The 24,096-nt window shown below is 37.1% G+C and overlaps 1 protein-coding gene across 2 annotated transcripts in view; it reads left to right on the top strand.

Moving 5' to 3' along the window:
- The window catches only part of BRCA1 (BRCA1 DNA repair associated), a 76,057-nt gene that overhangs the window by 32,016 nt on the left and 19,945 nt on the right, over positions 1-24,096 (top strand). The window contains exons 10-14 of one of the 2 annotated variants that reach the window (XM_031966346.1): positions 4,881-8,210; positions 8,786-8,874; positions 14,568-14,739; positions 19,769-19,889; positions 23,681-23,874. In XM_031966346.1, coding sequence (XP_031822206.1) covers positions 4,881-8,210; positions 8,786-8,874; positions 14,568-14,739; positions 19,769-19,889; positions 23,681-23,874 — 3,906 coding nt within the window. Of the gene's footprint in view, positions 1-4,880; positions 8,229-8,785; positions 8,875-14,567; positions 14,740-19,768; positions 19,890-23,680; positions 23,875-24,096 lie in introns of both variants that reach the window. The other variant, XM_031966345.1, reaches the window with a different exon arrangement.

Genomic DNA, 24,096 nt, shown 5'->3' with positions numbered 1-24,096 from the left:
CCAAACCTCTTGTTCCAATTTTTCACCTCTTACCCCCCCCACCCCCTCCCCTAGATGGCAGGATGACCAGTAGATGTTAAATATATTAAAATATAACTTAGATACACAATAAGTATACATGACCAAAACATTATTTTGCTGTACAAAAAGAATCAGACTCTGAATTATTGTACAATTAGCTTGTGAAGGAAATCAAAAATGCATGTGTGCATAAATATAGGGATTGGGAATTCAATGTAATGGTTTTTAGTCATCTCCCAGAGTTCTTTTTCTGGGCATAGCTAGTTCAGTTCATTACTGCTCCATTAGAAATGATTTGGTTGATCTCGTTGCTGAGGATGGCCTGATCCATCAGAACTGGTCATCATCTAGTATTGTTGTTGAAGTATATAATGATCTCCTGGTCCTGCTCATTTCACTCAGCATCAGTTCGTGTAAGTCTCTCCAGGCCTTTCTGAAATCATCCTGTTGGTCATTTCTTACAGAACAATAATATTCCATAATTTTCATATACCACAATTTATTCAGCCATTCTCCAACTGATGGACATCCATTCAGTTTCCAGTTTCTAGCCACTACAAAAAGGGCTGCCACAAACATTCATGCACATACAGGTCCCTTTCCCTTCTTTATAATCTCTTTGGGATATAATCCCAGTAGTAACACTGCTGGATCAAAGGGTATGCACAGTTTGATAACTTTTTGAGCATAGTTCCAAACTACTCTCCAAAATGGTTCTTTCACTTTTCTTAATTATTTTTGGTTAATTATCTTCTAAGAAAGTTGAGGTCCCCCACTAATATAGTTAAATTAAGGAATTAAGTTTTCCTCTAAAAACTTGGATGCTTCTGCCATTTGGTTTGTATATTTTAGTATTGATATTACTTCATTGTGGTTCCTTTTTAGCAAAATGTAGTTTCCCTGCTTATTCCTTTTAATTAGGTCTTTTTTTGCTTTTACTTTGTCTGAGATCGTAATTATTAACCCTGCTTTCAGCTGAAACATAATAGATTCTGTTTCAGTTCCTATGTTTAATTCTGTGTGTCTGTGTTTGTTTCAGGTATGTTTTTTGTAAACAAAATATTGTTGGATTCTGGTTTCTAAACCATTTTCCTATCTGTTTCCATTTTATGTATGCGTTTATCACATTTACATTTATAATTACTATGCGTTTTCCTCCTTCCTATTTTCTTCTGTTTATCCTTCTCTCTTTCTTTGTATCCTGTTTCTCCCTTAAAATTTGTTTTGCTTCCGACTCCAGCCTTCCTTTATCTACCCTTGCTTTTATCACTGCCACCACCATCCTCTTTCTCTTATTCTCTTCCTTTCCTATTTCCCTCTTAGGTAAAATAAAATTTCTATACCCAATTGAGTTTGTGAATCTGTCTTTCCATATTTGAACCAATTTAGATAAAAGTGAGTTCAGATGTTACCCACTGCCTACCATTTTCCACTCCACTATATAAAGCTCTTCCTAGCATGCCTCTTTTATAGGAGATTATTTTCCCTATTCTTTCTCTCACTTCCCTCCTTCCTTCTCCAGGACATCTTTCCTTCTCACCATCCTTTTTTTTTTTTTAAACCCCATCCCAACATAATTGACTTACCCTACATACACACACACACATGTAAAATCCTTCTTTCTACTCTAATAATGAGAAAATTCTTTAAAAGTTATGTTTCATCTCCCATATAGAAATTATTGACTCCCTTATTTCTCTTTTATATTTTTACCTTTATATCCTTCTTGAAGTCAAATTTTCAATTTAGCCTGGGTTTGAAAGTCTTTTTTATTAAATAGCTATCTTTTTCCTTGAAGGATTATATTCAGTTTGGCTGGGTAGGCTGTTTGTTCTTGGTTGTAATCTCAGCTCTTTTGCCGTCTGAAATATCCTATTCTAAGCCCTCTGATCCTTTAATGGGGTAGCTACTAAAATTTGTGTGGTCCTGACTCCACAGTACTTGAATGGTGTCTTTCTAGCTGTTTGAAATATTTTCTCTTTCAGTTCGAATAGACTTGGGATGGAAAATTGCATCCACATCTAGAAAAAGAACTGAATGTGGATTGAAGTATAATATTTTTACTATTTTTAATTTGTTTTTTCTTTCTCATGTTTTTCCCTTTGGGTCTGATTTTTTTTTTGGGGGGGGCACAACATGACAAATACAGAAATAAGTTTAAAGAGATTGCACATATTTAACCAATAACAGATTGCTTGTTGGGGGGATGGGGAGGATGTCAGGGAGGGAAGGTAATAAAATTTGAAACACAAAATTTCATAAAAATGAATGTTGAAAACTATATTTTCATGTATTTAGGAAAATAAAATGCTGTTGAGGAAAAAATTAAAATTCACCTCGAAGAAATCATGAATCTATCAAAGTATACCTAATTCACTCTTGAAATTACTGGCTTTCTAATATTGCTATTTTTAAAATGCATTTAAAGGACATTTTCTCTATGTAGAAACAACTAAAAGCATTAATTTCTCAATATTAATAAATTCTATTATGCATTCCAGTAAATTTAATTACAAAAGTGGTGGGGGGGGATATTTTCTTTTTGACCTAGAAGCTCTGGAATCTCAGGAATAGTATCCCTGGGAATTTTCATTTTAGGATCTCTTTCAGGTAATGATCATGGAGTAGTATTTCAACTTCCATTTTATCCTCTGGTTTCTACTGCACTAGGACAGCTTTCCTTTATAATTTCTTGAAATTTGATGTCCAGGCTCTTTAATCATGGCTTTCAAGTAAATCAATAATTCTTTAATTGTCTCTCCTGGACACAGACAAATTTTCCAAATTAATTGTTTTCCTGATGAGATAGTTCACATTTTCTTCTATTTTTTCCCATTTTTTGACTTTGTCTTATTTTTTCTTGATGTCATTAGCTTCCACTTAGCAAATTCTAATTTTCTTTTTTTCCTTAATAGGTTTCTATTTTTCCAAATACATGCAAAGATATAGTTTTCAACATTTACCTTTGCAAAACCTTGTATTTCAAATTTTTCTCCATCTCTCTTCCAACCCCCTCACCAAAACAGCAAGCAATCCAGTTAAGCAAGTGCAATTCTAAACACATATCTATATTCATCATACTGTGTAAGAATCATCAGATTAAAAGATGAAAGAAAAATAAGCAGACAATCAAAAAAAAAAAAAGGTGAAAATATTATGCTTTGATTCACATTCAGTATCCTTAGTTTTCTCTCTGAATGTGGATGGTTCTTTCCAATCCAAGTCTACCCAGTTCTAATTTTCAAGGAATTATTTTCTTCTGGGAGCTTTTGTACATTTATTTTTTCTGTTTGGCCAATTATATTTTTTAAGTGTTATTTTCTTCCTTTTTTGTGCCTATAAATTGCCTTTTCATAACTTTATACCCTCAATTTTTTTTCTTCCACTCTTATTTGATATTCAGAATCATTTTTTAGCTTTTCCAGGAATTGTAAACTCAATTTATATTTTTTGTTTAAGACTTTGCTTGTAACTGTTTGTGTTCTTCTGACATTGTGTTTTGATCTTGCTCTGGCAGTTTTATGATTAGCTTCTGTTTTGTTATATTCTGTTTTTGTTATTTGCTCATTTTCTTTCCTGTTTCTTGATTTTAAATATATGTTAAAGTTGGGCTCTTTTCCCAGGGTGAACAGTGAGGGAAAGGTGGCACTATCCCAAACTTCAGGCTTTTTTGCACTGCTGTCTTCAGGGTTGTTTCTATGGATTTGGAAATTTTCTGTGTTTCCAAGATGCTAGTAAGAGTTGTGGTCACTGCTCTCCTGGTCTGCACTTTGGTTCTTACCCTGGATTTCTTGGGATTGCAAGCAGTACAGTTCCTTAGGATCCCCAATCCCTTGTGACCAAGAAACCATACTGCTTCTCCGAGTCCCTCCTCCCTCTTTACCAAAATGTTGCTCTCTGCCTTTGACCTCTGACCCAGAAATGGGTATAGGTAATGGTGTTGTCCAGCAGCTTCTTGCCCTGCATTTAGTATTATAATCTCTCTCTGACGTTGTCATGTCCCTCACTGTGTCTTCATTTGAGACAGTAAGTCTGCCGCTACTTCTGTCACCATCACTTAGTCCTACCAGTATTACTACATTCATGTGAACTCCAGGCCACTCTCTATCCCTTTGTCAGGATCACTAATTCTGATCTTCTAAATTGTCTGAGTTGGAAGAATGTTTTACTTTGACCTTTTGCAGGCTCTGCCATGCCAGATCTCAATTTGAGGCATTATTTTAAAGTTGTTTGGAGGAGAATTTTGGGAGAAGTCAGCTGACTGCTTCCCCTAATCTGCTGTCTTGCCCAAACCTGCTTTTTCTATTTTCTATTAGACTTAGATCTTGGGGAGGCAGGGAAGAAGAACCTTTATTAAACTCCTATCTATAATTTTATTTCTATGGAGATTACTGTTCCTATCTCTATGTTATTTTATTAATGTACTGTTGCCTTTCATTTTACATTGTGGTATTTGTCATTTGTCTTGTTCTGAGTTTTTTAAATGTATGGAGCATGGTTCAGTAGATGGAACATAATCTTGGGTGAGTGGGGCTTAACCAGTTTAGTTTAATAAACTTTTAGAAGCTGGGGGAAAAAAACAAACAATTTAGGAATAAAGAAATTCTGGGATTAAATTTTAATTCCTTTTAAATAAAATAAATTACATTTTTAATAAATAGAGAATAAATGAAGCCATAAACAAGATTAATTATATATATTGTTGGTTTTCATTATACTTATTAATCTTCTAATCATTTTCTATGAAGATAACCACTTGCATGATAAAGTCCTATTAAAATTATTTTAAATGAAGAATAAGCCTGTAAGTGCTTTCCTTTTTTTTTTTTTTTGTTTGTTTGTTTGTTTGTTTTTTTCAGCTGAGTTTGAGTTATCTGAGAGGACCATAAAGAGCCTGCAACAGCATCATTCTAATACCAAAGATGCTCACGTCATTGAGGAGAATGCCACTGGGGGACATCCAAAGGAGCCTCAGAGTATTTCTTCTTCAAACTTGAATATGAAGCCATGTGGCACAGACACTCATGCCAGCTCATTACTGCCTGAAACCTCCACTTTATTGCCCAACACAGACAGAATGACTGTAGAAAAAGCTGAGCTCTGTAATAAAAGCAAACAGTCTGGCTTAGCAAGGAACCAACAGAGTGGACTGGATGAAAGTAAGGGAATATGTAGTACTGGGAAGACCCCCAGTGTAGAAGAGCAGCCTGAGCTGAATGCCCATCATCTGTGTGAGAAGCAAGAACTAAAGGAGAAGCCACAAGGTCCTGAAGGCACCAGAGGTAATCCTCAGAATTGCCTATCTGGAACCAAACTGAAAAGCAGTATTCAGAAAGTTAATGAGTGGTTATCCAGGAGTAATGACATTTTAGCTTCTGATTGCTCCCTTGACAAGAATCATAAGCAGAATGCAGAGATAGCTAGTGCCTTAGAAGATGGGCATCCAGATAACTCTGATGGAAATTCTAGTATTTCTGAGAAGACTGACGTTGTGGCTGACACTGCCGATGAGACATGGCTACATATGCCTGAAAGAAGTTATCCCAAGCCAGCAGAAAACAACAATATTAAAGATAAAATATTTGGAAAAACCTATCGGAGAAAATCGGGTCACCCTAATTTGAATCACATAACTGAAAATTTGGTTGTTGAGACAGTTGTTCCTGATTCTTTGGTTCCTCCAGAACCTCTGAAAAATACCAAGTTAAAGCGTAAAAGAAAGACTATATGTGACTTGCAGCCTGAGGATTTCATCAAGAAGACAGTTCCAATTACTCACAAAACCCCTGAAAAGAAACATGCTGCTGACCAAACCTTTGAAAGAGAACAAAATGACCAAGTGATGAATATGGATAATGGTCATCCTGAACAGAAAGCACTAAATGGTCACGCAGGGGAAATGAAAGAAGCTCAGACATCAGAACTGTTCTCTGCAGAGAAAGAATCCACTCTCAGAACTGAAACAGAGCCTGCAGCTGGCTTAAATGGTGGAGAGACCAACATAACAAAAAAAGACAAGCCGAGGAAGCAGCCTTCATTCAAGGTTGTCTGTGCTCTTGAGCTTGGACATGATGGAAGCCCAAGCTCTTCTAATGAGACTGAACTACAGATCGATAGCTATCCCAGCAGTGAAGAGATAAGGAAAAAAAAAAATTCTGAACAGAACCAACTTAGGCGCAGCAGAAGGCTTCAGCAGGTATCAGAAGAGATTGCAGTTGGAGCCAAGAAAGCCCATAAGCCAGATGACCAAGCAGAAGAAAGTTGTGTCACTGAAGTTGTCTCAGAACTAAAATTAGGAAACGTATGTGCCTGTGCTCCTGACAATCTCAGTACCGATAAGGATCAAGTATTAGCTAGTTGCAGTTTCACGGGAGATGAAAGGAGTCTGGAAGTAATCCCTAGCAGCCAAGACCAAGATTTGTCATTAAGTGGAAGGGAAGAGTTACGAGGTGAAAGATCTCAAGGAAGCCTGGGGACTGTGGAGGTTCCTGATACTGCTTGGGACACTCAGGACAGTACCTCGTTGTTTCCAGCTGATACTCCTCAAAATTCAAAAGCAGGTCCCAGTCCTCACAGAAGTCACTGTGAAATAATGGAAATAAAGGAATTCTTAGAAAGTAGTTCATCCAAAAACACTGAAAGTAGTGCAGAAGATTTAAGGAGCCCAATGAAACAAGAAGTTAAAAATGCCTCCAAGACAATCACAGAAATGGAAGATAGTGAACTTGACACCCAGTATTTACAGAATACTTTCAAACGTTCAAAGCGCCAGTCATTTGCACTGTGTTCTAGCCCAAGGCAAGAATATATGAAAACCTGTGCTGTCCCTGGGGCTGTAAGTCAGCAGAGTACAGTTCATAGATACCAGGAGAAAGAAAAGCAAGAAAACAGAGAATCAAACAAGCCTGTGCAGCCAAAGCCTGCTGTCATGAAAGAGAAGGGGAAGCCAGGGGATCATGCCAAATGTAGCACCAGAGAAGTCTCCAGGCTTTGTCGCATAGCTTCATTAAATAGTGACAATGACTGTGAACCTATTGCTGAAATCAGCCAGGGAATTTCACAAGTTCCTGATCAAAAACAATCAGTTTCTCCAGCAAGATCATTTGATAGTAAAATCATATATGCAAAAAACTTCCTGGAGGAAAGGCTTGACGGACAAACCACGTGCCCTGAAACAGCTATGGGAAATGAAAGCTTAGCCCAAAGCAGCATTAGTCTAATTAGCCAAAGTAATAGCAGAGAATATATTTCTAAACCAACTGACTTAATTATCGGCATAGGCTCTAGTGGAGAAGGCACTCAGGCAGAAAAAAGTGAAAATAAAGAATCTGAATTAAATACACCACCCAAATTAAAGCTTATGCAACCCCAAATCTCTCAACAGATCTTTCCTCAGGATAATTGCAAAGGGTATAAAAGAAAAGGGAAGGGAGGAAATGGAAAATCAGCTCAGGCCATCAGTACAGATTTGTCTCCTTATTTAGAACAAACTAAAGAGAGTATACATTCTTCTCAGGTTTGGTCTGAGACTCCCGACTTGTTGGACAGTGAAGGCGAAATAAAAGAAAACACTAGCTTTGCTGAAAGTGACATCAACGAACAATCTGCTATTTTTGGCAAAATTGGTAAACGTTTTCAGGTAAAACAGTCTAGAAAAAGCCTTAGCCCTTTCGTACATAGAAATCCCACTTTGACTAGAAGAGCCCGAAAACTGGAGTCCTCAGAAGAAGAAGAGGATGCCTCCAGTGAAGAGGGAGACCTTCCAAGTTTTCAAGATTTAATATTTGGCAAAGCAGCAAGTACACCCTCTCAGCCCACCAAAAATAAAACTATGGGCTTAGAGCTTTCAGCAAACAAAGCAAAGGAAAATCCAGACTTCTCCCTAAACAGAAATAGAATGAATGCTAGCAGTCCTCAGCTATCATCTAGGGAGGCATCCCAGGATGATAATTCCAGCCAAGAATCTGAATGTTCTGGTAGTTTATTTTCTTCACACTCTAACTCATTAGAAGACTTAACTGGAAAAGCAAATGACAAGGATTCTGCTTTGGTGTTTGATTCTTCTAAACAAGGGAGAAATCAGCCCAGAACCCAAGAAATACAGAGTGCTGATGATGTACCAAGGATTTCTGAAGATGAAGGAGAAAGGGAAATTGATCTAGATGAAGACCATCATCTCAAAGACCAAGGTGTGGACTCAAATTTAGGTATTAACCCCAGGTTTTTGTGTCTATTTTGCTGACCTAAATGTATGTTTTTAATGCTTTTGAAAAAGCCTAAAGAAATACGAAAAATTACATCTCAACTTTAAACTTTCAGCCTTATTTTATCCTAAGGCAGTTTTCCTTCAGAAAAAAATTTTGGATGAATGACTGAACTTAGAGGACAGTTCTCTGTTTGAATGAGAAATATTAGAATTTCTTGAGATGATGACTTATTTTTTCCAAAAGAATTTTTTAGATAACTGCCTTAAAAAGTTCTAAAAAGAATTGGGGACATCATCTATGTGTTTATGTACATGTGCACATCTGCATACATTATGTTAGTGGAAAGAAATATCTAATTGGTAAAGGCACCCATCTTTTTTAAAGTTTTAAATGTACATCTCGCTGGCTTCATTGCACAAAATTAGAAGAGCATGATGATAACCCCTCCCCCAAGAAAGTTTTTGAAAACTTAAAAGAAAAAAAACATTGTGCTTTACTGTGTTGCTATCTCATTTTCCAATTTATATTTATTTTCTTTTTCCAAAATATCATTTAAGGTAAATATGCATCTGGATATGATAGTGAAACAAGCCATCCTGGAGATATTTCACAGCTATCTTCTCAGAGTGATATTTTAACTACTCAGGTATGAAAATTGATAAATGATTCTGTGTTGTATTTATATCTGTGCACACATGTATTCTTCTATATGACATATGTCACACATCTCACACTTGTATATTGCTGATCTTTTACTGGAGAAATCTGAGAGCTGCCAAAATGAATAACTGTTGTTATCAGTTGATTTAATTTCAGATCCAGAAACACTAAAAGTAGCCTTTAATAATTTCTCATATGTGTATAATCCTCCACTATACTTCTATTCTGTAATCTCATTATAGCATAATCTTGGGTTCTTAAATTGATGCCATCTGTATAAACTCAGTCTGGTACAATCAGGCTAGAAAGATTGCATATACAAACCTAATGATAGAGAGTATCTGTCTTCCAAAATCTAGCCCCTACTTGGAACAGAGAAGCTTATCATCAGAAGATTGGCTACTGTGTCATGATTTTTCCCCTAGCTATAGCAGCTCATAGGGATCACCTTTTAAAACAGGGCTTATTAACCTAAGGTTTGTGAACCCGCTTTTTAAAAAATGTCTTGACAACTTGTAATTCAACATGTTCCCTTTGTAGTCCTTTGTATTTGATTTTACGCTTTTAAAAAATCTAAGAAAGACTCCCTACATTTCACCAGACTGAGGGGCATCCTCCCTGCCACACACAGTCGAGTAAGAACTTCTGTTCTAAAGTGTAAAAGAGTTTTAATTAGCAGGAGTTTTGATTATATTTTTGTTTTCTCCCATAGTACCTGCTAGGGCTGTAGTAAACACTTTGTTTATTCATTCATTATGCATTGTCTTATGATTATCCTTTGTAGTAGATTGTGTGACATTCTATCACAAATTGATTTGTTTGTTAAGCATCTCATATGTTAGATGGGACAAAGAAATGACCAAGTTTCACGTGACAAAAGACAAAGGAAGGACACTCTTGGGACCTTTAAGGAGCTATAGAAAAAATGTTTCCACATAAGTAGAACTCTAACATCAAAGAAAAAGTACCCAAACCAAGCTTCAAGGAAAGGTGAACCAGAACTCTGAGCTGGGAGTAATGGGGAATCAGGGAAGGTTTCTTGGAGGTGCTGCTGTAGCTCACCCTTTCTCCCTAGAGCGGAGGCACAGCCAGGGAAATATTGGAAATCGTTGATTACTCTGACCTTGGTTCAAGCACTTAGCGTTGGTTAGTTCATAATACCAAACTGGAATCTGTGGTTTTCTTCTTCTTTGTAAGAAGCTTATCTTTCCATTTTTAAAACATTCACTTTCCTTTCCATCCAAGACCTGTGATTTTCCTTGTTTTATAGGTAGTTGCAATTTTTCTTTTCAAAGAACAGTAGTATGTCCTGAAAATATTTGGCATAGATAGTATTGAAGAATCTCTCTTATCCTTTAAAAAATTCTTTTGGGATGCATGCTCCCAAATTTTGAGGTAAAATACCCTGCTGGAAAATAATAATTGTAACTAACTTTTTAAATAAATGTGCTATAAAGTTTGCAATGCAATCGATTTAGACTCATTTGATCACAGCAAAAATTCTGTGAGGATAGATTTGATTAACAGGATCATTGCCTTTTATAAATGAAGAAACCGAAGGTGAGGGAGATTGTATGATTTCATAGCCACATTACCATTACTGCTCACTTGAGAACAGGATTCAAACCTAGACTTTATTGACATGAGCCCAGCAGTCCTTCCACTGTGACATTCTGCCTCTCAGATACCCTACCCCAGTACATTTTATCATTGATGAGACCTGATTCACTAAGTGAATTACCTGGGACTTCTATTTACTCATTCCTAAAAGAAAGATCATTCCTCCTTCCCCCTGCATCTCTTTTTAGATTTTTTTTTCTCCCTCATTTATACCCCAAACCTGCCTCTGGCTGCCAGCAAATAAGACACAAAAGCCAAAGGGAACTTGTTTTTTTCCTTTCAAAATTTTTTGCAGTGCAAGATTGAGTGGGGAGCAGGGAGCACTACTAATAACAATTAGCAGTGTACTGTATGATATAATGAGTCTCTTCCAGGTCCAGAAACAAATAAAGCCTCAGGGTTAATGTGGAACATTCAAGTTCGAGGTATGCTCGTTATGATTCTTAGAATCTACTGTTGAATTTATTCATTATCTTGACTCTGGAAAAGTGGTTCCCTCTCTCTGCCCCAGGGTTATCCTAAGTCATGCTGGGGGAGGAGTTACAGAGCTTAATATCTTTGAAGCCACGCTCAAATGTAAGAGAAAACATATTAGACCAGTTTCTGGCATTAGGAAGCATAGCCATCCCTGTGAAATCACCAATACTTAAAGTGGTATATCATTTGGCTGACTTCTATCAGAACAATTTCTTAAATCCTTACTCTGCTGCAAGGACAGTGAAAGAAGCCTTATCACCTTCAGTTTATTTTTCTTTTTTTAAATTTTAAATTGTTACCTGTTATCCTGTTATCTTCATTTCCAAATATATATTTATCTTTATTCCCCTACCCAGCAAGCCATTCCTTATAACAAAGAATACAAAAACACTTCAGCATAACTAACCAGTACATCAACTGCATCCGACAGAATATGTAGTGCTCTCTATCCATGATTTAACACCCCTGCTCAAAAAAAAAAAAAAAAAAAAGTCTTCTGTGGAAAGGAAGTTTCCCAAAGCCTGTTTGGCTTATTGGACTATGGAGGAAGTTTATAACACTTCTGCCTATTTTGTACCTGAGCTGAGATCACAACAAAGCATTCTTCCCATTTGTGCAAAATTGCCATGGTGACTAGACAGATGAAGAGACTTGTGGGGCCTTTTTCTCTCTGATCTCATGATTCTTTCTGAATTTGGGAAGGTTGGGAAAAGATGCTCTCACTATCTTAGAATAAAATTTTGTTTCTTATATCCTGAAATTGGAGGCTCTATGTTTTAGTTTCTGATCCTGTCATACGTAGTACTTGCATATTCACCCCATTATTTGCCCCATTTTCCATTGTTAGACACCATATTCCTGGTCTCGGTCTCAGAAATGCTATAGATACTAACTTAAGGGTGGTTGTTGTTTGTTTTTTTAATTTGATTTTTTTTTTTTAACATTTGCCCAAAGTTCTGAAGTCAGATTACAGATAAGCATAAGGTTTCTTAACACAAATAGATTAAGAGGTTAAATAGAACTGTCAAGAAAACAATTCAAAACTTTTATTATTCACCAATTCTTATGTGACAGTCTAGAGTAGTTACTGGGGATGATGCAGAATTTAAATGTCATGGTCCTTGCCCTTATAGTACTTACAACTTAATGGGGATCATTTATAGTTAAAAATAATCATGGTACAACTTAATTCATAAATTGAAAGGCTTAAAAATGGGTGCTTCCAGCATAAGAAACAATCCAAATAAAGGCACAGGACATGTATAGGACCAGCACTTTGTTTTGTTTGCTTGAAACACACTTCCAAACATCCCCAGGTCATATCCCCCTATTCCAAACTTCAGCTCAACCTCCTTCCTGCTCGAAACTTGTATTCTGCTCCTGGAAACCTTTTGGGCTTGAGGTGGCCTTCTGTCTTGTTTTGTTCTGAACCAGAACTTCATCTCACTTCCTGGCTATCTCTATACCGTGTTGTTGGCACCCTCTTCTCCTGCTTTCCTGCCCCCTTTATGTGTTGTCTCACCCCCACTGAAATATCCAGTTGTTGTGGCAGGGACTGTCTTGTTCATTTTTATTTGTTTTCCCGATACTTGGAATCAAATGGGCATATAATAAATGTTTAATGAATGCATTGTATGTCTATATATCTAAACAGGGTTGGATAAATGAGATTAATCTTAAATAAGAAGACAGGGTAGGATAGTACTAGATTGGAGATAGAGCCTTGAATGCCAGGTAGTGAAATTTGAATCTTCCTTTTAGTAAAGAGCCAGTGAAAGATTCTGAGCAGAAAAAATAATATAGCCAAATACATTCATAGGGAAGATGTCTGGCAGCAATGGAAATTGATGATTTATCTAAACTGTTACCTGGTAATGTAAGGCCTTAACTACATCCCAGCACCATAGATCAGAGATCTCCATGTGACTGGCAAAACCCCAACAGGATGCCCAGGAGTTGTCCAGTCAGAAAGCAGTACTTCGAACATTTAATTGGTAAAAATGGAAGGGTCATCCTTCATCCCTCAGAATACAGTTACGTAGTTATCATTCTCCTATTGCTATTCTTTCTGCCTTCCTAAGCTGCTTATTAGCACATAGAAGCAGAGTATGGTATGTGATATAGCAACTAGAATAGGATTCTGGAAGCATTAATCAAATGTCTTTTTATTATACCGTAACAGGGGTTGCCAAGGAAAAATATTGTTCATTTTTTGATCATAGATGTAAACATAACCAAGCTCCACATGGTGGCAGTGCTGTTGCTACAAAAGTAATTGGTAGCTATGCAGTCTCAGTGTGCAGGAGAAACCTTTGTCAAGCTCAGAATACAGTTTCCTCTTATAAAAACCTTCTGCTAAAGCAATGAATTCAAGGTGGCAGGAGGAGGAACATGACCTGTTTTTAGGAAATGGCAAAGACTTTCAAGAATAAAAAGTAGAAGATAAGAACAACATTTTCTCCCAGATTTTTGCAGTCAGTTGTTGGAATTCCTGATGCATGTGAAGAAATGTCTATTTTAGAAAGTCCTTACTTCAGTTTGAGTCTAGTAATGACCTCTCAACCTTTGCCTTCCAAAAACCATGTCTTCATTGGCCCTTTCTTGAAATGTAGTGATGAGTAGTATGAACTCTGAGAAAAAACTAAGTATAATGATATTAACTGGTATTTACAGAACCTGTTAAGGTTTGCAGAATGTTTTACATATATTTTCTCATTTGAAATTCACAGCAGTTTTGTGAAGGGGGTTACTATAGGTATTATCTCCTTTTTACAGGCGAGGAAGCTGAGACTCGAGAGATTAAGTCAGTCATCTGTGGTTTCACAGGTAGTACTCATCAGAAGTGAGATTCAAATCTAGCATTCTTTCCATTCTAAGAGGCTGCATCTATGAGTCTTAAATTCAAAACAATAGCTGTTCTTCCCCATTTGGATTATTTTTTGTAGTGTCTCTATAGGAACCCATCAACCAGTTAATATTTCTCTCATCCTTTTCTGCAGTGATCTCTAAACACCTCGTTAGCATTAGCTCCTTATTCCTTCAAAGACTCAGGGAATCCTAGAGCTAGAAGCAAATTCTCTTTAGTCAAATTCAGATTCCAAGCAAGATTAAGACCTTTAAGGAGCCTTTTAAAGTATTTTAATCGCCTTGATAATTGGCAACTTTTCTGTGGCCTAAGCTAAGGCTTCTCTGTACTAACAGAATAAAGTTAATTCTTTCCTGTAACTTGAAAATATAACTAGGACAAAAATAGTCTATATAAAGTATTAAAGTCAAATTAATTGAATATCTTAAAAGTATTAGGTTTCTCAAGCTTTTTTTTTTTCTATTCTCACAACTTTTAAATTAAAGTAACTACTATTGATTTTCCCTTCCTTTCTCCCTATTCTACCTAGAAATTCATGAACGTGACTTATGTAAACTCAGTTATATTATAGGTGTTTGACAACATTAAGTCTTTCAATACCTTGCAATTTGTGTTCTCTTCATGAAATAATATCTTTGTAATTAATTTCAGTGCTGGCATTTTTCCCTTTTGAGAGGAATATAATCTTCTGACATAGGATCATTTCTTTGTTGTAGCAAAGAGATACCATGCAGGACAACCTGAAAAAACTTCAACAGGAAATGGCCGTCTTAGAAGCTGTCTTGGAGCAACATGGTAGTCAGACCTCCAACAGCCCTCTCTCTCAGGAATCCAGACTGTGCCCTTCCATGGACCAGCCAGACTTGAAACAGACCAGCACAGAAAAAGGTAAATACATTTTTATCTATAGACAGTTACTGAACCATTTGGTATGGGGTCCTTTGTAAGATGTAATGAGAAATTTAGAGCATAAATAAATAACGTACTTGCCTTCAAAAGGTTTACCAAGGAGGAACCAAGAGAAAAGATCATCCAAGATCACTATGGATCATCATCTATGTATTGAATAATATGTCAAGATTTGAAAGAGAGGAAAAAAATCTTGTCTTTGGCTAGGAATCTGAGGAGGGAGACAAAGTGTTCACGAGAAAATGACTTAACGCTTTCAAAACATTATGCCATGTAATTCTGTATTAGCCAATTCTGTTCTGAGCATCCTAAGGAGGGACCCTGATGAGCTAAAGCTCTAGCTGAGAGAGGAAACCAGGAAAGACCTGAAACCATTCCTTGAAATGTGGTGAAAGGAGTTGGGAATGCTTAGTGCAGCTGGGTAGTGCAGTAGATAGAGTGAAGAGCCTGGAATAAGGAATCTTCAAATTCAGCTTCAGACAGGACATTCATTGGTTGTGTGACCCTATACAAGTCACTTGACAGCTATCTGCCTCCATATCCTGATCTAAAAAATTGGAAATAACAATAAACTCCCAGGGTTTTTGTGAGGATCAAATGAGATATTTGTAAAGTATTTTGCACAGTGCCTAGCACATAGTAGATTACTATATATAAATGTTGTTTTCTTCATCATCATCATCATCATTATTAGTGCAAATAGTAAATAGACGTTACAAATAGGGAAACTGATTTTGACTTACTAATTTTTAATAATTGAAGCTATAAAATGGGCTGCCTAACAAATGAGTAAGCTCCCTATTACTGAAGGTGTTCAAGTAGGGACTACTTATTGAGGGTTGTTTAGAGCAGTGATCTCAAACTCAAAAGAAACAGCCCCCTATGGTGTCATAGTGGCTTAGAAAACTATAAATTAACATCTATGTTGTATTATATTTTTATTTTGTTTTGTTGAACATTTCCTAATAACATTTTAATCTGATTTGTGCTTCGCTCCAGATCACAATCTGCCTGTGAGTTGAAAACTTCTTGGTTTAGAGGATTTCATACAATATGTAAAATCAGATATCGCAAGTCTTTTCCAACTCTGAGATTCCATACTTCTATTCTTTTAATATTTGAAAAAAAGGAAAAGAGAGAGGAAAAAAACTCTACAAAGCAACAAGTTTTAGATATTAAACTGAAAGATACACAGTGTTTATAAGAGGCATGACTTGAACTCCTTAATATATTGAAATCTGTATTGTACAGCAAAGTGCGTTATGACAGGATCTTCTTATATTGATGGGCCAAATTAATTAAGGCTTAACCCAAGGACACAAGTGCTGAAGGAATACAGACTGAAAAGTGGATCACAGCCAAATGGAGCTATTAAAGGGGCAGTCTTGAGCTAAATTTTAAAAGATGATCCTAAAATAATTTGCCACCTAGGCTTTCTTCAACAATGAGTTGATTGAGGCCAGTTCCAATTGTTCAGTGATGAAGAGAGCCATCTACACCCAAAGAGAGGACTGTGGAAACTGAATGTGGTTCACCATAGCATTCTCATTCTCTCTGTTGTTCTTTGCTTGCATTTTGTTTTCTTTCTCAGTTTTTTTTTTTCCTTCTTGATCCAATTTTTCTTCTGCAGCAAGTTAACTGTATAACTGTATATTTATATTGGATTTAACAAGTTAACATGTATTGGACTAACTGCCATCTAGGGGAGAGAGTAGAGGGAAGGAGAGGAAATTTTGGAACAGAAGGTTTTGCAAGGGTAATTACCCATGCATATGTTTTGAAAATAAAAAGCTTTAATAAAAAAAAGAAAGAAAAAATAATAACTGCTACTTATATATATGGACATAAATGAGTGGATAGGGGAAGGTGAGGTGAAGACGCTTGATTTTAACTAGGGGAAAAACTTCATAAAACGTGAGAGTTCAGTCCAACAAAATATAGAGGATAAGTAAAAGCCCAAAGGATATGTCCCCAAAGAAAGTTTGTTCATTTTTTTTTCCCCTTAGGGGAATGAAAAGATACCACACTGTAAAGGCTTTTTGTTCTTCTGTGACTCATTCCTCCTAAGATCTCCCAAAGTTCTTCTCATTGCCCTCTGCATGTAGGTCTGCCAAATTAAGGATCCAGATTTCCTTCTTTTGATCTTTCCCCAGATTATGGGTCATTTTTCTTTTCATATACTGTTGTTTCTTTTAGGGATATTGGGACTTTATTTTCTCCCTTTGGGTCTTTCTAGGAACCCAAGTCATTATCTATTCAAACTCGAGGCCTTGATTCCTCCTCGATGTATTTTTGTGTTTAGAGGGAACAGTAGCTCATGCATGAGAAGCTGGGAACTCTGTTGCTATGGCAGTGGTTCAAAATGTATTTCCTTAAATGCATTCTTTGTAACTGTATCTCCATTTAGTTCATCTCCCAAATAATGAAGCCCAAAGTCCTGTCACGATCCCCAGCACAATGCTTCTCTTTGGGGTACTTTCACTGTCTCTAGTCTAAAAACTGACTAGACTATTAAAATCCAAGTGTGTCAGAAATAAAATGTTATTGTCTGACTGAATATCTACATAATATACTATCTCATCTTAGTTTTTGTGCGTTCCTGGAGGTCTGCAGAAATACAGTTTCCTTTGTGCCTGTATTTCTTAAGTGTTTGTGGTTTCAACTGAATGACAACTCCAGTTATGAGCCATCCTCCCCCTACCAAGTTCATGTGAGCCTAACACTTAATCAAGTATCACACTCAGGAAAGATGGACTTGTTTTCCTCAGTGTAAATCCTATAAAGCCATACCCTTGACTCCTTTTTAAAAAGGGATGCTTCTGTATCAAATTTCTTTAACACAGAAGTGTTTGTTAGCTTTAACCTGGGGGCTGTCTCCAGGTGGCGCGTGTGTGTGTGCGTGTGTGTACATGTGTACATGTATATGAATACACATACATATATAAGACAAAGTCAAGATTTATATATAGTTTAAATTCTAGCTTTGTCATATGTGTGGCATGTATAGTTGTGTATAGGTATAGATAAATATAGGTACAGTTTAAATTCTGATTGTCACTCACTACCTAAGTGACTTTGAGTAAATCATGACATCTCTCTGGGCTTCAACTCCTTTGTAAAGTGAGGGGAATTGAACCTGGAGCATCTTTAAGATCCATTCTGGCTCTAAATCTGTGATCTCAAAGAATGGAAAGAGATCTGGAACTTAAGAGTGTTGTGTCTCAGCTCTGCTACTAATTAGCCAAATGAATTTCTCAAGTCATTAAATGTCTCTGAGCTTCATTTTTCTCATCTGTAAAATGGAGGTAATAGTCCTGCACAGTCCGTCTTACAGAATTGCTGTGAGGGGGAAATAAATAATATTTATGTAGAGTATGATCAGTATGTACTGATCATACAGTGTATCAGTATCAATTGTCATCCACTTTTCTTTAGAAGCATTTATCTGGCCCAGGTCCCCTATATCATAAGACTCCAGGAAACAAGGTGGACTGTGGCTGGAGGAGAATCTCTCTGGGTTCTAGAGAGCCCTGATAGTGCTCAAAATCACCAGTCCAGGGCTCATTATCTGAGTTAAAACAGCTTTCCCACAAACCTAAGAGAAATCAATTTCTCCTAGAGATGAAGGATTGGGGCAAAAAGATAGCCAAAAAACCTGATGGTGTGTCCCTGAGGTACCATGTGTGATTGCTTCATAACTTAGATTAGCTTTTGTTCTTTCTCTGTGGCTTGGGGCCCATTGTAATGAAAAGAGTGGTAATACATAAGCTAAATATTCTAGTTATGTAATGACTTGATAATAGCTAGGCTCCTAATTTTCATGAGACTTTATTTTTTTCCTTTCCAATGAGTAATTAATTTGACTTCATATTGGTTCTTGGGAAGCTACACAGAATTCTATCAATTACCATTCTGTATTTTTAGTAAAATGACAACTATATTGAAAGGCTTTCTATACCCAACTAAAAGAAAAAAAAAGTGTTGGTTCATGCTTGAGCCCAGATTGTTGTGAACAGCAGCTGACTCCAGTCAGGGATCTTCTTGTGTTCCTGAGACACTCATACCTTGAGAAACCAAGATGCCAGGAGAACTATAAGTAATGTATTTGAGGATTGGCTCAAGAAATCAATGACTATTTTCCTCCAAGCTACACAGTATCTTTAAAACTAATTAATACAAACTTTGTTTGCATTTTCCTCTTACAACATAAATGGGCTTCTGCCTTCCTAATATAAACTGAAATTTTTATTTTAATCACTAATGGTTTGTTATTAGATATGAAGGAAGTGTTTGTAATATTTATATTTTTCATTTTTGCTTTCTAAGTATTTCTGCCTTTAATTCACTTCTTAGAAAGTAGTAGCACGTTCATTCTTTTGAGAATTCATAAATAAAAAGAGTATCCTAAATATGCCAGAACTTTGTCTTAGGTCTGGTCCCTTTTTTGCCTATTTCATCCTTACTTCCATTACTTTAAGGTTCCCCATATTTTTAAATAACTGAACAACTAAAGGAAAATGTCATTGTGTTTCTTTCCTTCCTCTAGTACTTCATCTTAATCTACCCCTACTTCTTCCCAAGCTTACATTCTTTGTATCTTTGAAGGAAAAAATGGAGTAAGAATGGAAAGGGTGATGCTTTTATCAGTAACTATCAGCTTCTTCTTTGGTCAAGTCATTGATCAAAAATACTTCCCTCATCTCACATCTTCCTCACTGGGAAGAGAAAAAGATAGGTTAAATAGCTATGGCTCAGCTGGATGTCTTCCCTTAACAGCTTCAGCCTAAATCCATTGTTATTTTTGAATCATACTCCTCCATTTGGTGTTAGCATCTGTCTGTCACATCATTTGTTAATGTTTATAAGCTTTCATTTTCTCCTTCTGATATGCTTGTTTAGAAACCAATTTGATTGTCATAGGCTGCTTCTCTTTACCTGAATTATCACCAGCAAGAACTAAGCTACCAAGCAAACTGTACTGTTGTGTTTTTCTTTTTCATCTCTGAAGGAGCAGAGAAAACTGTTGAATATCACGAAAGCCAAAATTCACAAAACCTTTCGTCAGACAAGTCCCAGGCATTTCCAGGGGATTCCAGCAGCAGTAAAAATGAAGAACCAGGAGTTGAAGGGTAAACACATTGTGTGTGTGTGTGTGTGTGTGTGTGTGTGTGTGTGTGTGTGTGTGTGTGTGTGTGTGATAGAGAGATGCTGGGAGTGGAAAACTGTGATTTCTTAATTTCTTGTCTTATAGTAAGCATTTATTACTTTTCTCCATATAATCTCTGGCTTTATGCACATAGACATATATAGGTTCATTTTCCTTTATGATACACATCTTATTAATCACCTATAGGCTTTTAGTCTTAAGCAATGTAAATCACTATGCAGGAAAGAGTATTAAACTCTTTCTGAGGGCATGAGCCAGATATACTTGGATGACCGGTCCTTCTAGTATAAAATACAACAGAACTAAAATTGTGAACAATACTGGAGTTTGGTAGCAGGATGTGACAAGGCTCCCCTCATAGATCAGCCCACACCCTGCTTGTAGTTCCTGTTTTCCAGAAATAAGTTTAGATGCTAACTTCCCTTGATTCAAATCAGCAAATAGTCATTAAGCACCTCCTATGTACTAAGTCCCAGGAATCTGAAAATGGCAAAAGAAAACAGTCCCTGCCTTCAAGAGACTGACAGTCTAATGGAAGAGGGGAGAGGGGATAAACAATGGCTGATGGACAATGCAATGTGTATTGTATACAAGTAAGTGCAATCTGAGAGGCAATGGGAATAAGGTAAGGGAGAGATCTTAAATCAAGGGGTCTAGGAATAGGAGGAAATAACCCCTTTTGGCCCTTTAGAATATGAACTTAGAAGAAATCTCAGTAAGGCAGCTGGTGGTGCAGTGGATAGAGCACACTGGGTCTTTTAGTCAGGAAAACCTGAGTTCAAATGTAGCTTCAGACATAATACTGTGTGACCCTCAGCAATTTATTTAAGCTCTCTTTGTCTCGGCTTCTTCAACTGTATAATGGGGGGATAATAACCACACCTATCTCCTAAGGTTGTTATGAGGATCAAATGAGATAATTCTGATATTTTTTTTAAAACACTTAGTACAGTGCCTGGCACATAGTTAGTGGTTTGTAAATACTTAATTTCCTCCTGTTGTAATTGTTCTTGAGGGAAAAAAGGGTTTTAAACAGATGTGGGAGGAGTTTCTTTCAGTCAGGACAGAGGAAGATGAGTTTGGGGCAGTTTCGCAGTCCACTTTGGCATGTGAAGGGAATGTAGGATAGAATTAAATCAGAAAGAGAGGTTACAACAAGGTTGTAGCTGTCTCAAGGGCCATAAGCAGGATGTCATCTGGGGTTTTTCCTGAAGGCAGCAGGTGGCTGACAAAGATTTACAAGCAGGGGGACAACATGGTTGGCCCAGTTTGGGAACACTACTTTGGCAACTGTGTAAAGATTGGATTAGATGCAGAGAAGCCAGTTAAAGTAGATGACAGAGCTAGAAACAAGAACAGTAGCAGTGCTAAGGTAGACATGGAAGATGGGAGAGCTGGGCTCTCCAAAACTTGGTGCTTCATTAAGCAGGGAAGAGCTGCCTGGAAGGGGATGAAACCATCAATAAACCATGGGAAGCTGAGAGGCCCTGCACATTTTAGAAAGAAGAGGAGCTCAGTTTTGGATTTTCATGAATTTCGGTTACTAGCAGGTAGTGAGAGATTGAAGAATAAACCTCCAGGGCAAATGTGAAGCTGGACATAGAAATAAAATTGTCCTCTGTATAGGAGTGATCATTTCAGTTGAGGGAGGGAATCTAGCCAAGTCCTAGGGAGGACTTTTTGGAAGAAAAATTTCAGAACATCACTTCTAGACCAAAGATGAGAATAACATGCTATGTTTAAACTGTATAAAGCTTATCCACATATATTACCTTATACTTACTTCTACAGCATTGTGAGATAGATAGGACAGATAAAATTTCCTCTACACAGTGGGGCTAATGATTATTTATTATAATAAATAATAATAATCCTACTCTGTAGAGGAAATAGAGACACAAAATTTGCTCAAGGTTGCACCTCATTAATAGCAGAGCCAGTGATCTTGACGCCTAGTCTTGCCATTTGTACTGTACCTGTAATAAAGTGCTGTCCCCTGCACATAAAGCCAGTGCTCCTGATTATGTGTTTAAGAATAATGAATTAGATTTGATCCAGGTACACCCTGTCTGATGGCATGCATTTTTAAAGCTAGGGGCAAAGGTTTTATGGACATGCCATAGAGCAGTGCTTTCTGGTCTGTGTGGAGACCAAGTCTTATTACTCTTGATTGAACTAGCTAGCTAGAGACTAATTAATACAGGGACCAAACACCCTTTTGTTTTTTTGTTTTTCTAATGTATTTATTTAAAACTTAAATCCAAAATAAAAAAAAAATATTGTCATCATATTATATCAGGGAGGATTCAAAATATGCATCAATATGCAACAATAAATTTCCATTTCAAGAAAGCATACATAATAATAGAAGACATTGTATTCCCAACTGTCCATCTTTTCTTTGCTTCCTTGTAGGTTTTTGTTTTTGTTTTTTATTCTTCCCCATTTCTTCTTCTTTCCCACTCCACTCCCCCCCCAGCCCCAATTCCCTAAGCAGGTTGCATTTAAGCACAGATATATTTGTATATGTGTATACATATTCAAAGATATGAATACATAGATACATATACATAGGACATGCACCTACATATATTTGTACACATTTATATATACATATGCATATATCTAAGACAGTATTAATGTGACTGACATTTAATCTCTCTCTTGATCGAATCTTTGTTTGATTTTGTCTAAGATCAATGATTACTACCCCTACTTTTTTTTCTAAAATTCACTCCTGATCATTGTTACTATATTTGTGTATATTTCTTATCCTCTCTCACTCCCAGCCTCTTCTGCTTTACCTCTACCTATTAATTTGTCTTGTTATTAATTAATCCCCCACCAGCCACCTCTACCCCTATAGACTCCTCCTTTATCTTTTCTCCCACCCGTTTCCTCCCTCTTTATCCCATTCCTGTTAATCTGCATATTCCACTCTTGTTAATCTGAACACCCTTCTGTATCCTATCTTCTTTTAGGCCCCCTTTCCTGCCCTCTTTATCCCTTTCCCATTAATCTATACATCCTTCCATACCCCACCTTATCCTATTCCCCTCCCTGCCTTGTTTCTGTATAAATTTTAGAGATGTATGTGATTTCCTCTTGCCCATGCCCATGCCCATGCCCAATGCAAAAGCCTACTATTGGAATTATTACCTAAAACCTTCTCCAGTATAGCACTTTCAGAATTCCATTAATCTTTTCAGTCTTGATTGTCATCCAGTCTTGATTCAGTCCAAAATCTATTGGTGGGCCCTGCTTCTTCAACTCACCCTTTCACAGCTAGCTGGAATGAGACAAACAAGAGACAAATAGCAGGAATAATGATGTAAACTGGGTTGTTGAATGTTGAGGAGAATATTTGGGAGGACTCATCAGCTCTATTTTGTGCTTCAGCAAGAGGTGTTACAGCAAAGCCATTTGGACTTGGGCAGAGTCTGTGGGATTTGAGTGACAATAGTGGTTAATTTGGTGAAACTTGCTGACATATCGTTAGGCAATGAGCCTCAAACTAGCCCCCTAAAGGGAGATGTCATATGTCATTCTTGACATGTCAGTGCAAAACATGAATCTCTACATGTTGCTTCCGTGCCAACACACCAGCCCTCTTGTTGCCAATCATTCCCAATACTCTGACATTAACAACTCTTGCTTGATTCTGCCACAGCTGCTAGAGAGACCAGAGGGGGAGCTATTATCAGCTCTTTCAGAAGCTGTTCTGATGGTTTTCTCCTCCATCCTTATTTCCAGGTCTTCCCTTTTAGAGAACCAAATTCTAAAGGGGGTTTGGAGCCCACTTGGTCACTCCAGGAATCTTCAGAAAGTAGACTCCTCTTTCAGACAGGGGATTGATAGGATTACTGCCCTGAAGGAAAAACAGCAGTCACCACCTGAGGAACACAATGTAATGATGGAACAGATTTGTGTGCTGAAACCAAACCTCGGTAATGTGCAACCTGGTCTTAGTCATGGGAGGGACTCTTGTTTAATTCATTTGTTTTTTTTCTTTCAGTAAAGTTCACTAGTATTCACCCTATAGACATGTTTGTTAAGAGTCCTACCATTTAAGGCTAATGAGAGGAAAGTAACAAATAGAAGTCTTAAGTCTAATCTGCTTCCTGGGTTGGGCTCAGCCTTGAAGGGGAGTCAGCAGTCAGGGTGCTGAA

The sequence above is a fragment of the Sarcophilus harrisii genome, chromosome 4, assembly GCF_902635505.1.
Source record: "Sarcophilus harrisii chromosome 4, mSarHar1.11, whole genome shotgun sequence".
NCBI lineage: Eukaryota > Metazoa > Chordata > Mammalia > Dasyuromorphia > Dasyuridae > Sarcophilus > Sarcophilus harrisii.
Note: the sequence above shows the minus strand (reverse complement) of the source record. Positions and strands in the feature narration are given on the sequence as shown.